The 17,386-nt window shown below is 39.4% G+C and overlaps 1 protein-coding gene across 5 annotated transcripts in view; it reads left to right on the forward strand.

Moving 5' to 3' along the window:
• The window catches only part of LOC124210717 (angiogenic factor with G patch and FHA domains 1), a 53,652-nt gene that overhangs the window by 18,317 nt on the left and 17,949 nt on the right, over positions 1-17,386 (forward strand). Inside the window, exon 8 of one of the 5 annotated variants that reach the window (XM_046608984.2) lies at positions 14,879-17,048. The exons of 2 other annotated variants lie outside the window; for them this stretch is intronic. In XM_046608984.2, coding sequence (XP_046464940.1) covers positions 14,879-15,025 — 147 coding nt within the window. In that variant the 3' untranslated portion in view covers positions 15,026-17,048. Of the gene's footprint in view, positions 1-14,878; positions 17,049-17,386 lie in introns of those variants that run through there. 2 more of the 5 variants (XM_046608983.2, XM_069133079.1) reach the window with 2 other exon arrangements.

Raw genomic sequence — 17,386 nt, forward strand, 5'->3', positions numbered from 1 at the left:
AACTTGTCCATAATTCAGAAAAACTGGGATATCCCCACAACTATTTTTGGCAAACGTTTGAAAGATATCGAATTTTGTAAACTATTATTTATACCCAGGTGTGAAAAATTTTAATCGATTATCACGCAGAGTGATAGATATCAATGTTCTATAACTTGATTTATGAAAATCGCCGTCAGCGATTTATTAGTTTATTAGTAAAATCCGTTGATATATGCCCGAAGCGTTGAATTGAAAACCGCGACAATCGTCATTAGCATAATGTATAATTATCCGATCGATCGATTTCGATATAATCTCCATGTCTTTCGGTTAGCTCCAGTCAATTATTGATGAATAATTCATCGGCTTTGTATCAATCGGTAAAAAAAAAAAAAGTATAACATATACATTTCAGTTGTATGTCTAATTGCACGCTAATTATTACCTGCACTATAGAATCTCTTGCTTTTTGCCTTCCTCGTCTTTTGCGAACAATAGTTTATATCATAATTCATTGTATTATCTCAACGCAAATTTACACGCGAATTGTAATGTAAATCTTTCTATATATACATATATATATATTTACAACAATTACGCGAAACAAGTTTCAATGATCACCTTATATAATTCCACCCAAAATATTTTTACACGTGGATCGTAGACCTTATATTATTATTCTGAACGGTATAACATCCATATTTAATATATATTCATACACACACACACATTTAAATTTACGTACGACACCCGAGTAACATTTTCAAAGCTGCACTTTAGCCGTCCAGAAATTATCGTAGCGGGTACCTATACCAACATCTAGTGCAGACGCATATGTATATATACACCTGCATGACAAAACATGTCAGGTATGACGAAGAGTAATTGCCTCGGTATACTTGGCTGGCAAAATAAAATTCAAAAAAAAAAAAAAAAAAGAAGAAATCTCGCTTTTTCTCCGGTACGTACCAATACGGCTGCATATCTATTGTACACGTACCTGAACCGCTCGACGCTTCTTCTCTCCGCACGTCGCAGATAATATATGTACCAACTATCTTATCTTGTTATAGTGCATTACCGTTGTTGTTGTTGTTATTATGCACGCAACACCGTCCATGTCTCCTACGCTCGGTATTTTATTCATTTTCATTTTGTCGTGTAATATATATGAATAGAGAGGGGGGAGCGAAAAAATGAAATAAAAAAGATGACCCAACGTGACTCGGTGAAAAGAGAGGTTACAACTACCTATACGTATATCTCTAACTTGTACAAAATAGCGTTAGGTGTGAGAAAAATTTAGAGAGTGCAACAGCGGGAAAATGGCATCAGCAGCATCGGGGGGAACCGGTCGATCGGTCTAGACTCTCGTAGATTTTGCTAGCTGTAGACTCTATGCGAACTTACACGTATGTGTCTATGCATGCATATCTACGTATGCGCAATGCACATGTATCTACGACGAGCAGAGAGGCTCTGTTGTAGGTTGTTGCATACATGAGCTCGTTACCAACCGCAGGTACATATGCATACATGTACATATATATATATATATATATGTATGTATATATATGTATGTTACTCGTCTAGGCCAACTAGCTCTCGCGGGTCGCCGCTCGCTGTAATATATGATATACATATATCGTATGTATGTACGTTACATGTATTATATCTATATCCTCTCTGTGCAGCCAAACCTGTACAACTCAATTCGATGGACGTATACGGAGATATTTTATAGGGGAACACGTGGGATCGGTTAATTATTCTCATATATACAACGCATCGGGCACTCGACTACGAGTTTCAATTATTATAAAAGCTGACGATGCGTACGGATACGTTATAATGTAGGTGCAGGCGTCGGACGTCTAAGGGACCCATCGGTACTCGGAAGTGTTGAGAATCTTGTATTATAACGTATAATAATCGAAGAGAGGGTGATAACGAAGAAGAAGAAGAAGAAGAAGAAGAAGAAGGTTGATTTTTAAACGTGAACTAACGAAAAGAAAAAAAGAAAGACATTATTAATGTGAAATGTAGGTCTTTTCTTTTTCTCACATTTCCACGTCTCTTTAAGTATGATATTTATTCACTGTACTTATCGTTGGGTGTAGAGCAACGTGTTTTACTTTGATATCTGTACCGCGTTACATGCATATACATGTACACCTTGCATTTCTATTTGCAGGTATAATTTAGTAGATACCTACACCCTCTATTCCGTTAATTTTGCGAGTCGCGAGCTTAGAGAGAGGAGATGATGATGATGATGATGATGATGATGATTATGATGCGGGTTATAACTCATGTAACGTCAGCGTATCCACATACCGCAAAACGCATCAGCGCTAATTTACCCTGTCCGTATAATACCATACATTATATACGTATGCTGTGATTATCATTTTTACTATACTTTCAAACCTTTCAAACCTTGATACAGTTACTAACTGTATACTCACACTTTGGAATTACGCATTCAAATAACTCACGTGCGACGATCCGTCCGAACATCGTTGGCTAAAAAACGATCTGGGAATGATGATTTTCTTTCTTCGAATTAACAAATTTCCGTGTAGAGACGTCAAATTATTCTTGCTGATGAGTAACTGCATTCTCTTCATTTTTTTTTTTTTTTTTATCATTTTTGCAGTCGACGCCGAGAGTCTGTAATTGATTCAAGGAAATTATAAATCAATTAGTTTTGAAATAGCTGTGTTATATTTATATTCTTGATCAGAAGCAATTACTTGCTTTCATGTATTTTCTGAAATTGGGTGGAATCGACCGAAGCGTTTGAAATCATTGGAAATCATGGGAATCGCTGAAAATCCTGCGGCAATGAAGACTATAATGGTTTTAATTTATATTCAATGCATCGTTTTGAGTGATATCTCATTTTATCCTACGATTTCCATTGACTTTCATGATTTCAGGTAATATTGGTTTACAATGATTTCTCAGCTTATTATCGTAACTATAACGGTGGAAGATCATCAAAAATCAGCGGCAATACACAGTATTTAGAAATAAATGGAACTCGCTTGGTAATCGATAAATTGAAATAATTGATTTCGTCGTCTACCGAATTAATTTTGTTTCGATTAAATACGTTGAATATTGGACGAACCCCGACAGAAATTCATTTGTCATATGCCTGTAACTTAATTTTAACTGTAGGAAAGAAATTTACTGATCGATACTCGCGTGTACAAATTTAGAAAATTAATATCGAAAACAATTTCACTGACCAATTGATGGGATTGGTCTGAAAACTTCCTGCTAGGATGCGTTTCGAGCTCATAAAACATTATCAAATAAATGCTTTTTTTCTTTTGGCAATTTAAAAAAAAATTTAATAAGTTCAAAGTAAGCTGCTTCGATTGAGTCCAAAATCATAAAAATCTGTTGATTCACTCTCGAGATATCTGAATTTTGTTTTTCCTTCGATATTTGTAATCGAATGACTCGAAAACTACCGAACCGATCGTGTCGAAATCGCGCTAGAACAATGTAAATTATACAAATTGTTTTTACCGTGATTTTAAACACCTGTGTAAAATTTGAAAGCGATTGTCTCAACCATACCGTAGTTATTTTATTTTCAATTTTTCATGATTTTACATCGATCGTGACATGGAAAACTGCCAGGCTCAATCTAAAATCATGAAGAATGAAGAGTAAAGTAACTCCGGTATGATTCAGACTTCGGCATTCAAATTTTACACAGGTGTTTAAAATCAAAATGTAAGAACAATTTAAAAAAATGTCATTCATCTAACACGATTTCAACCTGACCAAAATCGTCCGATTACGTTTAATCGTTCGCTATATATCGTCGTGCATTAAATTAATCAGTATCCGAAAATGGTCGGTGATGATTTACCAGACGGTCTCGAAACGTTAAGATCCAGTAAAAAATCAACTTTTCATTCCCTGCACTGTGAAAAATTTTTATTTCCGGTTACCGCTCAGTCCTTGACTATTTACATTTTTTATCACAATCGAAAAATATAGTTCTAGATAGAAAATGAAAATTGGTTTTCTATCTGTAACCAGAAAGTCTAGTATCCGTTACTATTCTTTCTCGCTACTATCACTGTTGCTATATATTCTTGCAACTGTTGCGAAAATTTAACGCTTGCGCAGCAATAAATTGACGTTGAAGCCTCGTTGTTGACGGTAGCGGAAAATGGTTAGGCGTACCTCGTTTTTCGTAATTCCAACAATATTAAAACAGTTTTTTCAACGATACCTGTCTTACCGAATTATAAAAAATGAAATTTTCCTCAGTCCGGATGACCGTAACAAATTTCCATATTCTTTTCTTTTATTCTCGGTGTAAAAAAAAGGGCGAAAAGTTGAAAGACCGAATCTCGTACCTGGACTGACGAGCGATGACGGAGGGTTTTTCCCTAGGAATAAAATGACGGGGGGAGGGGGTGCAAAGTTCGTCGACCGTCGCGAAACGGTCTAACCTCCTCCGGCACCGGCTATCACGGCCAGACGGTTCTCGTCTGCGCAAACACCCGGGGGTTTGAGGTCGACGGTGGTTGAAATGCGGGTGGTTCAACGCCGGGCTTCGGACGAGCAAGGGACATCCATCACACGGGATTATAATGCGGCGGTGCAACTCTACGCGCCTACACTCCATACCCGTGTACATACGTGCCCATCGCATGCATGGATGGACGGACGTACTCTGCCCTCCACGTGTTGTCTGCACCACCATGGGAGACCATCCTCCAGTCACTCGACTCTGCCTAGTCTCTCGCCTGTTCGTCCTGTCCTGGACTACCGCAGTGCGATGCAGCGATGACTAGCCGAGGTTTGACCTCCAGGCAACCCGATGCAGGCTCCTCCTAGTCCACCTCCTGTGGAGTCTAGACTCCGGAGCATAGACGAAGCGCTAATTAATGCCGGGCAAACTTTACTCGCACCGCTGACGAGCTTCCAGGCCAAATCCACCAGCCGCCCGGATCTTCCTTCGCTACAAATCGCCGATTGTTAACGGGCACGAATCTTTGTTCGAGGTTGTAACCGGCTAACTGTACCCCTATTTTATACCCACGTCCCGGTCAATTAATCCCGCTCGAAAGGTCGACGGCGATGTTGTTGGTCGCTTTGTTAAATCGGTCCGCAGCGCGCGTCGAGTCTCATTAACGTCGCACGTTCATTACAGATTTACGATTAAACTTCAGAGGCCATCGAAATATCCTATTCCAAAGGTATCCAGTTGACATTGTTCCGAACGTTTGAGCACATCGCGTAAAAATGTGAAGCACCCTTTACATTAGCTTGGTCATGAATTACCCGCCTATTTCGACATCGAGTTCGATAAAATGTTGAGGGATGTTGTGCTTTCGTGGTGTAGACTTGACGTTGACTTTCTTGCGCTTGGTTCTCTTCGCCACAGTCAAAGTTGACGGTAGTTGGATCTCGCACCGTGTATACGTCTGTGTCTGTGCGATACGAGGGTCAGGACAAACTTTAGAAACTGGCACGATCTGTCTGGGTCGTTTGAAGAAACTGGAACCAAACTCTGGCCGCCTATCCTTACGGTTTGCCGTTTGTTGTGGTTGCAATTGTCAAATCTTCGGCGGTAAAGTAACGTCGCGCCGGTATGATAGGAAGGGTGATAACTGCGGCGTCTAATCGAACGCTACACTGAGAAAAATTTCATTTCTTACAGTTACTAGGAAAATTGAGTAAAACGGGTATCGTTAAAGTTAAAAAAACTGTTTGAATATCGTTGGAATTACGAAAAACGAGGTACGCCTAACCATTTTGCGCTATCGTCGATCCATTTTTGGTCATTGCGACGCAGAGTTAGTTTCTTCGGTTTACTCTACTTTTTTGGTTAAATAAGACTTTAACGTCAATTTATAGCAACAGTGATCTTAACGAGAAAGAACAGTAACGGATACTAGACTTTCCGGCAACAGCTAGAAAACTAATTTTCATTTTCTACCTGGAACTATACTTTTCGATTGTGGTAAAAAATGAAAATAGTTAAGGACCGAGCGGTAATTGGAACCAAAAATTTCTCTCAGTGTATATTTTCATTATTCGTTACATGTGACAAACGACGTGAAGACTCGTTGAACCGGAGTTTGGCACACTTAGTCTTGTTTCCTTGGTTGGTTTCTTGATTTTCGATCAATCGTGAATTTTTTCGTTGTTTCACGGACGTTTACGGGAAAATTGGGTCACGGCACTTCGTTTATACGCGTTATTCGTACTTACAATTAGCCTGCTGACCTAACGTGGGTTCAAATATAACACGAGTCACCGTTTGACGCATGCGTTTAGAGACATGTGGGGTTAATTTAGATGCAATTTTTCACCGCAGTCTACGAGCCGTTAACCGTTCGCAGGTCGATCGTTCCGCCTCAAAGTGCCGTGTAATTCGTTTAAAATCCATAAATTTTAGATACACATAATGGCACGTGACCGATCATCGTACGCGTCTCCCAACTTCTCAACCGACCAATCATTGCCAATTACGACCAATTAACAATCGCGTCCAAAGAACCAGCCAGTGGCATCTTTTTTCGCAAATCAAGAGTTCAATGGTAATATTTCAATCGCTAACAACAAAAAAAAAAATAAAAAAAATAAACGAAGAAGATACAAATATGGTGAGATCGGTTATTGGCCGAATGGGAAAGAAATTAGCAGATCCTTCGGTGCAAGGTTTTCATCTTCATCTTCTTCTTCTTCTTCTTCTTCTTCTTTTTCCACTCATCGTTAGTCATGTTCGTGGGACAATTGCTCCACCTACCCAAGTGAGGCGATATTTCCGCACCGATTATTCTACATTGAATTCGCTCCGCGATAAGTTTCAGTATATTTTCGCGTGATGCGATACATCGTCAGGGTGTAATATGCAGTTCGTAAAATGCACCGAGAAATGTAGAAGGTGCTCGAGGCTCTACAGGCGCAATCCGTTAATCAGCTATTGCAGGGCTCGAACGCGGCAGCAACGCATCGCATCGCCTTGAGCGTCTAGCCGTCTCGACGTCTGGTCGATCTCCCCGCTGCAGCTTGCACAGCCTCCGATACAATTTTCCCTCCCCCTAAACCCGTCTGCAATTTTCTCACCTCACTGTTTATTAATTGGCTAATTAAATTCTCTAGCTTCGATATACAACCTCTCTGTGTTTGTGTGTGTGTCTGTGTGTAATATGTATATTACATGTATGTATGTAGACGAGTGTATAATAGGAAACGTGAACGAAACGCGATTGAATATTGTATCGGGTAAAGTCTAGACCGACCGCTTCGTTCTCTTTGCCGCATACATATTACATGCACAAAACCACTTTGAGCGCGTTGCATCGATATATTACAGACATGTAACGCGTGTTATATACATGCCGTGCAACGCAGATGTATAATAATAACAACAATAATAATAATAATAATCGCACATCGTTATTGCACGAAATTAATTCCTTTCGAGAATTCAGGTTGACGAGTTTCATATTTTTATATATGTATATACCTGTATACATATAGTATAATAATCATGTTATGCAGGAGTTCAAGTCGTATTATACGATCAGTAAATCCCAGTGGTGAAATTCGTTTTTGGACTTACTCTGAATCATCTCTCGGCTTTATGGTACAGTCATCGATATTTTTCTCCTTGTGTCTTCGTTTATTTATGTGTTTTATTTTTTTTTTATTTTTTTTTTTTTACTTTACATCCTCTTCATTTTTTACGCAAGTACGTCGTATTTCGAATAACATCCAGAGTAATACTCACTTGTATACGTATATATTATGCGTTTCTCGAATTTATTGACGTTGAACGTTGAAGGTTGGTACTTTTCTTTTTCTTTATTATCTTGTTATTTATTTATTTATTCATTTATTTTTGGTTTCTTATCTTCTTCTTTTCGTCCTCGATAATCAAGATCGCGGGTTTTTTTTCCAAAACAAGTCCTAAGCCGTCGATTCTTCGACTTGTATGAAAATCTACATTATACGTATAACGAGGTCCAAGCCTGCGGTCGATTGGATTATAAAATTTTGTTCGCTGCTTGAGAAATTGTTTGTAACTTCATCGTTGCCACGAAACCAGTTAAAAACGAAAAAAAAAGTACCGTGTTTGACGAAGTTTGAAAAGAAGTTATCGATCAGAATTTAGTTTCATCGAATAGATAGTTTAATACACCGAGTAGAGGAATAAATACGGGTAAAATATTTTCCGAAGAAAAAATAAGAAGAAGAAAAAGGAAAAGGATTCATTACTTTACGTATATCTCCGAATCCTGGAATGAGATTTGTTTCACAAAGCTTTGCAGTGAGCAGGTGCAAGTAGGTGATGGAAAATTTGTATAAATAATTGCGAAAGCTCTGTTCAGACGTCGTGGATGGCGTGGAGGGAGAAGGAGGAGATGAAAAAGTGAAAGATAGAGAAAGAGGGACGCGGCTGCAGCGGAGCCGAGTATGGGCAATGATCCGAATAAACCTGCTGCAGCTCGAGGTTCGTAGTGTCAATGTAAGCGGTGCATGCAAGAACGTGAGCGAAGGTTGAAGGTGTTGGTTGGTGGATCTGGTCAAACGCCATCGTAAACTAAGCCGTGATCCACGCCACGGAGAGGAGGAGGAAGAAGAAGAAGAAGAAGAAGAAGAAGAAGAAGAAGAAGAAGAAGAAGAAGAAGAAGAAGAAGACCGGTGTTGGTGACGCCGACGGAGATGTACTGCGGCGCGTTTTACGGTGCACGGTGGATCTCCTCCACGTCCAAGGAACTGCAGTTGGCACTCGAGTCCTGAGGATGGTAGAGAGGAGGGGGACAGCCGCGGGTATTAAGAAAGGTTACAACAAGCCACACGGGCAATAACAGCGGCATTAAGTGGTCTAGACAGATGCATCACCACCGGAGTGATCAGGGATGCGAACCAACCGCGTGGGCGTTGACTTCTTCTTCCTCTTCTTCGTCCTCTTCGTCTTCTCCTTTACCGCGGCCCGACCGGCTTCCATCTCCGAGACCTTTTGCCATCTGCATGCACTCCAGCTATTAGAGCTGAACCGTCGCCGTTCACTTGCCAATCAAAACATACACTGTATCCACTATGTGCTCACTTCGTCGAGTGACCGAGAACGCGTGTTGGTACGTTCTGATTGCCACGTCAGTCTGTCTGTCTGTCTGTCTGTTCGCTCCGGGCGTTACACCTATCCTTTATGCATATATAGCAAGCACTCCTGGTCTGCTTCCAACTCGAGGCACGAGCAAAGCCACGATACGGGTTGAACCCAATGAGATGATGATAGCTGTCAAAGTTAGCAGTACGAAGCCACTGAACTTGTTATATATCAAATATATTTCACTAAGGATATTGAATCCTAAAATTTTCTCCTAGTATTGGCTCTTTGTGAGGTTTCGTCAAGTTCTAATCACTGGGCTCGAATCACTTGTTTCAATGACTCAAAAAGTTGGGATGCTGGGTTCGGGTTCATGTTGTACCGACTATTGGGAAATGAAAACTGATATCAGTTAACGTTAGAAGAGTATAATTTCTCGAACACCTTGCACCTACGTGGCTTGGATCAAGGTTCGAACCATCGGATATCGACTTATAATACCAACGATTATCATCAGCAGGTCGTCATTTACTTGCAACAGTGATCAACGAATCGCAAGTTTTCAGCAAAGTCATTCTGACCTGATCATTGCTCTGACTGGAATGGAATTTGGAGGAACTGAAGAGATCTTTACCATCATTTAAGTTCGCACAAGACTGAAATCACTGGGTTCAGTCCCGTGATCAGTAGAATACGAATGGTTCCATCACACGTTTGTTGGAAACAATCATATCCAACTGATCGTTCAACTATCCGAGAGTCAATTTGATCTCAAACGAAAAGCGCTCGAGTATTTAGCACCGCTTACTTGTGCTATTCAGGCAAATACACCAGTCTTTGGAAAGTTTTCAAGGTGATAGGAAACTTCGAACGAACCCTGTCAGAGGATATTTCTAATTGGAATGGTGAACGAGTGGCGAGTGAATTGGCTGATATTTAATTCTCTCGCGGGAAGTGGCACTAAAAGCGTTTCTACAGCCTCGGTGATCCGTCCGAAAGATAAACGGAGTCTCGGGCATGTCTTCTTCGTCCCTTCGAGTTTCGTCCGATGGCTCACCGTTTGTTTAACACAAACACACTTAGGCCGCGGAGTCGCTTTCAAAAGTGGGTAAACACGTGCGCGCCAAAACCCGCGAAGAGGATTTCACGACTGTCAGGTGCCAGGAAAAATCGCGATAAAAATCCCACCGGAACGCGAAACTTAAGAATTTTAGTCACCCTTGGGCCCTTAATTTTTCAATTAGTATCGAATAGCTAGTATTTATAGTAAAAGGAAAGATATACTGGGCTTGTATCTGTTTCAAGTATAGGTGTGCAAACGGTTGTCGATAAAAAAAGCATCAAACTGTGAGTAAATATCTTTCAGCCGATCAATCGTTGAGTATTTACCGATCATCCACCACCGATACAGAAGGTGTTCAAAGTTGATTTATGAGTTGATTGTTCGCGAGATTGTTTATAGCCAAATATTAACATTTATCTATCAATTTTCCCATCCAGATAATCGTACAACGTGTAGTTGTAGAATTATTCTATTCGTAAGCTGTGAAGATCTCTTTAAGAATACAAAAATAAGAAATACGAGGGTTACAAACAAAAGTTTGAATATTGATGCTTCGTAATTTTTGAAAATCTAGTAGGTACGTAGACTCGATAATTTCACTGTATTCAATCAAATACTTATTACTTTCTTTCTTGTTGTTTTTTTTGTTTGTTTCTTTTTTGTTATTACATTGGCATCCTTTAACGTTTAATTTTACATCACCGCACCGATACATCTCTCATTATAAACAAATATCAGAACCGAATCGACTACTCGAAAAGAAAAAAGAACATTCGTTTCAGCAAAGTTGTAAGAAAAATAATTGCAAGTATGAAATAAAATAAACCATCTTAGAGTAAAATCGAACGAATATGCTCGATTTTTAACGACCGTGAAAGAGAAATACGAAAGAATGCATCGATTCACAATCCTTCGTTTATAATTCGAGTATCGTGCAAGTATTTTCGACTTTTGTGTTGCGTCTTTTAAAGAGATCGCCTCGCTGTGAGATTATAAATAAAAAAAAGTATCGACTTTCGGCCAGGCAACATCCTCGGAAATCGAGCGGTAAAGGGTGGCCCACCCACACCCTGAAACCCTCGCCTAGCGACGAGGCCGGAGAGAGTCGGTAAGTAAGTCAAGTGTCTGGGGGTGAAAGGCGGGGGCGCAGGGACCGCTGGGGGCTGTTGAGGTCTCATTTACATCCAGACGGTGAGACACTTGCCCCAAATACGAGCGGGAATTCAGCCGAGGGCCTCTCGTACGGCCGGCCAACCGAAAAAACGAAACGACCTCGGCTTTTAGCGATAAGAGTCGCGGCCCGGTCTCGCCTGGAACCGCCTTTCGCCACTTTCTTCATCTACCCACCTTAAACACGTGCCACGTGCGCCTCGTCAACCTTCGCGGTTCAATCTTTATTTTAAAACCGAGTGAGAGGAGAAAGCGCAGAAAGGTAGGAGTATCGATGGGTCGCGATGACGGGAGTTTCGCGAAGAATTTCGAAGCGCGGAAAGTCGGGATGTTGGGTGGAGTGTGAAAATTTAGAAATATCGAGGTACGAGGTGTGCGCCGAAATACAAAATACAGAATACGCAGAATTAATGAGTATTTACCAAGTTGAATATATTTTCGTTTTATTATCGTTCACGTTTCTACGCTTCGCACCTGACACAAAATTTCTGTAAAACCTGGGCTTTACACCTTTTTTGTAATTCGGTATCCAGAACCGCCTATTTCGTATATTTCAACGCTTTAGGCTCATATTTCAGAATCAATTCCTCACAATATTTTAACTCAAGTCGTTGCGTCAAAATGTTCATCGTATTTCATACGCGTGTAAACACCAAGCTCATATTTATATTACGCGGTGAATTTCGCTGGGTTCTTTAAATCGGCTCAACAATGATGTTTAAATTTAAAAAATTGTGTGACAGTTTTACAAACCTTTCGTAAAATGCGTTGCAAACTTTTGAGCCGAAATGATGATAATACAAAAAAATAAACCCTATAATCATTCGAAACGGAAAAGACAATCGATCCTAACAAGTTTTATCGAATTACTCGAACATAAGCACAGATTGTAGAAATTACGGATTACAAGTTTAACTTTACGCGTAAAAGGTAATAAAAATTTCTCCGCGAATATTCCGGCTTGTCAAAGGTGAAGTTATTTTTTGCGAGTAAAATTTTTACCCCGAGTATAAATGTACGTATAATATACAGATATATACGTACACGTCTAAGCGGCGAGGAGGCATGTCAACGACTTTATGTACCTAACCTTATACAGAGGATCGAGGAATTCGCGTTACAACTCGTGTCGTACATTCCGAGATGGAGGAAAAGAGAAGAAAAAGATGAGAGGAAAGTTTGACTTTAACAACGCGGCGGAGCAGAAAGAGGAAGGAAGAAGGGGGATGACGATACTGTACGCTTTTTCGCGTCTGCAGAAAATAATCAACCGTGTATGGTTCCTCTTCAGTCTGGCAATTTTAAGAATGTTTTTCGCCCCAAAACTTGCGTAATAGCTCGAGCAAAGAGGCGGACACGCGGTGTTTGACGAAAAGCCTCTGTTGGTAAAAGAGACAGCTTCTCTCAGCCTCAACCTTTTATCTACACCTATATATATATACACTCTTCGTCGTTTCAACAAGTTCCTCCGCTATTCCTTTGGCCAAAAGTTCGCTTTGTTACTGCCCGAGTTTAGAACAAGAAATTAGTTTGTATACTTCGAATTATTCAACTCGGCTCTCTGTCGGAACCTCGAATCTTCGATTCTTATTTCACCTGCCATCTGTGACGAAGTATTCCAATAATTTCGTCGGACTCGCAAATATGAGATTTGTTTGTCACAATTTTAATCCGAGTTTGTCTTATTTCTGAAAGTATTTGGCAACCGTTCGAATATATCGATCTTTCGACTTGAAATTTACCATTCATTATTGTTCTTAGAAATCATATTTAATTATCTGCAAAAAGAAGAATTTCGACTTTCAATTTCGGGGAAAAAATGAAAAATTCGATGCTTGAACCGGACAGTTTGAATGAGTTAGAAGTGACTGTTATTTTAATGACTGGAATAATTAAATCGACTATTCAAATTATTCGATTCGATTCGATTGCCGTAATTTTCACGCTGGTAAAATAATCGCAAGAAGAATAAACGGCGATGCAGTCTGAAAAGAGGAAGAGGGGAAGAAAATAGCTAAACGCACAAAGAGAGACACCGAATTGCGAGATACGAATTAAGCGACAAGTTCTGCAGCGAACGATGCAGTTGCATCGAAATCCTTGCTCCCCCTGATCCCCTGATCCTCGTTATTCTTCCCCCGGGATTCGAGTCTCGAGGCCTGCATCAGGGCGATCCGGCTACTTATCAGAAGGCGCCTGAAGCCGAGGGGGGAAATTTGCATAGATATCAGCTTCGGCCGACGAGACGAAACGAAACGAGACGAGACGAGACGAGACGAGACGAGTCCGACGAAACGGTCCGCCATCCTCGAGTATTGGGGCTCGTTTGGCTTTCTCGTGATTCCTCGGAGTGGTCCATCGCCTGCGGTGTGAGTCAACCTCCACCAACCGAGCAGAAAACTCCGGAGCGAATTTATTCACTCCCGCAAAACAATAAGACGGTAGTCGTCGCGACGAGACGAGGGGGGAAGAGGATGACGGGAAAAGAGAGGGTCACGAACACCGGCGTGAGGTGGCGGAATGCAAATTCCATCTTCTTCGACCTGCAGCCGGACTCTTTGCAACGTTTTCCGTCGGTTATATCGTGGGAATGAAAAAAAATAACGCCGATTTTTTAACCGATTAATCGAGTATAATCGAGGATTTTTCAAACTCGATTAGTTTTCCTGAGAATCGGTTTTTCTTTTTTAATCCCATTGACGAGGCGATACGATATCAATTTGTTTGATCAGAGTATCAATTATTGTCATTGCTTCACTCACTGAGTACCTATTTGATACAATAAGTGAAAGACGAATGAATGTTTTCAATGAAACTAAATTGTCAGAAAAATTTTCCGCTATTAAGACTATATACTGAAATTTGCGAAATTATTACGAAATAATCGATTAATCGATTAATTCTTACCGATTCAATCGATTCGTGTTCGATTATTTTTTTTTTTTCGAACCCGATTAATCAATGCGTCGATTATTTTTAGCTCAGTGACCACCGCTGTTATATCATGCTCAATTTTAAACCCTGCCACCCCGTGAGTCTCGATTATTATTCAGTTTCGCCTCTGGTTGTGAAATGCGAATCGGGGTTGAATTTTTAGCCCGGAATCGCGAGAAGAAGGATCAACACAGAGAACACGGGTTTTTCCAGCTTTGCAATAATAATCTATACCAGGATCGAGAGTCAATGATCGGTATGATCGAACGAATGCCGATAAAGTTCGTTCACGTCGATCAAATTTTACAGAAAATAAGATTGTTTCACATCTGGTGAAACAATTTTACTACGAAATCGAAGGTTAATGATCTGAAAGATCAAATAAACGGTGGAAAGGTTTGATCGATCATGTCGATTGCATTTTATGGAAAACAAATTTTTTCAGATATTCCGAAGTCAAATACAAATGGTCGACGAAATCGAATTACTATAATTATATACTAGATGTAAGAAAATTCTATGCATCGTGTAGAAAACCAATTGCTTAAATTTCACAATTATTTACTCTCAAATCGTCGAGGATTTTACGCAATCGTTGTTTTGTTTATTGTTAAAATTTTTTATTCCAGGTGCCAATAGTGTCAAATCACAATAAAGCGGGGCTGGGCGCTTCGGACGCCGGTATGGTTCCTAATTTGGATTCTGATCCAAATACGGAGAAGAAACAGGCCATGTGGAAGAAGACTCAGCAACGATATCAAGAAATTCCCGACTAAAAAACGAACGATACCTTACGTATAAATCACAAATTATTTATACACATTAATCATTGCTTAACGCAACATATACGGCCATAATCTATTTCTTTTTTATTCGGTATTATTTTTTTTTTGTTCAATTCCGATCGATTATATTGCCGATTAGAAAGCCCTTGGAATCGTTGTTTTTACTATTTACGTTTTCATCCCACGCTGATTTATTTTTTACGCCCCTACCTTTTTTTTTTGTATACGAAATACGGAGAGGAGAAATCAAAAAAAAAAAAAGGTAAATAAGGTTTATAATTTTTTTCGGAATCTTACACCGTGTTGTTCGTATTATTACAACGTTATATCGTTATCGCATTTGTTTGTCATTTTCATCCTTTAAAATACGTACAATCATTTCCTTCGCATCATACGTTCGCATCATCGATTCGTAATGATGTGTAAAAACTTCCGAGCACATTACGTAAACACCACGTAAACTCGCACGGTAAGAAATTACCGATCATATGTATAATCTTGTTATATATATACATATACTAAAAATACTCGAGTGTAAAAAATCAATTTTGAAAAGACAAATTCAACCAAACTCTGCCGCATAATTGTATATAATATTATTACATCTGCTATTTCTTGTTACAAAGTCACAAGCGATTAATACATTCGAATAATTCGAAAGGTTAGTCCCTGAAGAGGAAATACGGATTTCAGGGGAAATACTTTCGAACAATGGATTATAATATACTTTATATATATGCACACACGTCAAGATTTCGTTCCGATACGTACCGTGATATATGAATAATGATCCTTTGAGGAAACTTTGGCTTCGTCACGGTTGCGATACGCCGGAACGCTGTCCCTTAGAGAGATAAAAAGGTTCTCGCCTCTCCGTCCTTTTACATTGTTTTTATTAAGTTGTTTATAAAAGATATTCTCCGGCCAAGGCGAGCGTAAAATATAAAACAACACGAAAGGGGGTATACGTTATAGGCGTACATCTGTATGGTGCATTGATTCTATATGTGTACCGGAAACGAAAATAATTCATTCGCAGTCAACCGTGAACTCGATCACGAGCTAAGAAACACGAGGCGAGGGATGGGAAAAATCGGTCTCGTGCGATTCCTCGCAGCCCGGCTACAACGTGCATAAATCGTACGAGTCTAATACAAATAATATAAATGTACAGCACGCGTATGTATTTATTATAATATGTACGATATGTCTATATTCTACGTAGATATTCATCGGGTGAGAATCGCATTTACCGGAACAGTTAATTTACGCATAATAATACGTATATGTACAAAACCGTCGTTATTATTTATCCCGTATGTATTATGTTTTTGTAATGGTTTGTAAAAAAATAGCCTTACCATAAGTTCGTATATTTTTGACAATCTTTAAGAGTCATAGTCGTCGATACGGTGAACTGACGAAATATCGAAATAACTTCAAGTGTATTTCAATCCGCAGCATTGGAACGGTATATTAATATACATATATATATGTATATATATTAATGGTAATCAAGACGTTGAATTTTTTTTTTTTTTGTACGTAAATTATCAGGTTTATGAAATTGATGACGATATTTTTCGAGTTTCCTTATTTATTGAAAAAAAAAAAATGAAATATCGAAAGTCACTTTTGTTTCTTCACCCTCAACGACGTCTGTTTATTAAGTATTTTTCTTTTTAACGTGGAACCGACGTACCACATTGACTCAAACAGGCCGTGTATATGTTTGTGTAAAAATAAATAGATGAAACAAAATTTGCAAAATTTTCTATTTTAAATCACCGTATCGATTTGCGTACTCGCATTTGAGCTCGCAAAAGGATACGATCGTTGGTGTCCCGAAGAAATAATGCTGAAAAAAGAGGGAGGTAGATACGGTAAAATGAATTATTAAGCTGCAGAGAAAGGATTAAAGTTGCAATCACTTCTTGCAGAGGATTTAGATAGCGAAGTTAGTGAAATAATGTGAAATGGACGTCGGGACGCCGCGGGGAAGGAGGATGGCTAGTTGGGCGTACCTCCTTCCTTCCCTCGGTGCATCAAGCTTTGATTTATGAAGGTTATTAATTCTACTGAAAATTACTATAATTTATCGCACGTGTAGCAGTTACAAATACAATAATAACACACACGGTATCAACTCCGCGTCTCGGTTCATATATCATCACGGTCTTTCAAGCTGGCTGGATATACATACACTGAGAGAAATTTTTAGTTCCGGTTACCGCTCGGTCCTTAACTATTTTCATTTTTTACCAAAATCAGAAAATATAGTTCCTTTTTTCTTTTAACTTTTTCAGTCACACATTTTTCCACTCGATATTTTCGCCTGAATTTCGTTACTCG

The sequence above is a fragment of the Neodiprion pinetum genome, chromosome 1, assembly GCF_021155775.2.
Source record: "Neodiprion pinetum isolate iyNeoPine1 chromosome 1, iyNeoPine1.2, whole genome shotgun sequence".
Taxonomy (NCBI): Eukaryota; Metazoa; Arthropoda; class Insecta; order Hymenoptera; family Diprionidae; genus Neodiprion; species Neodiprion pinetum.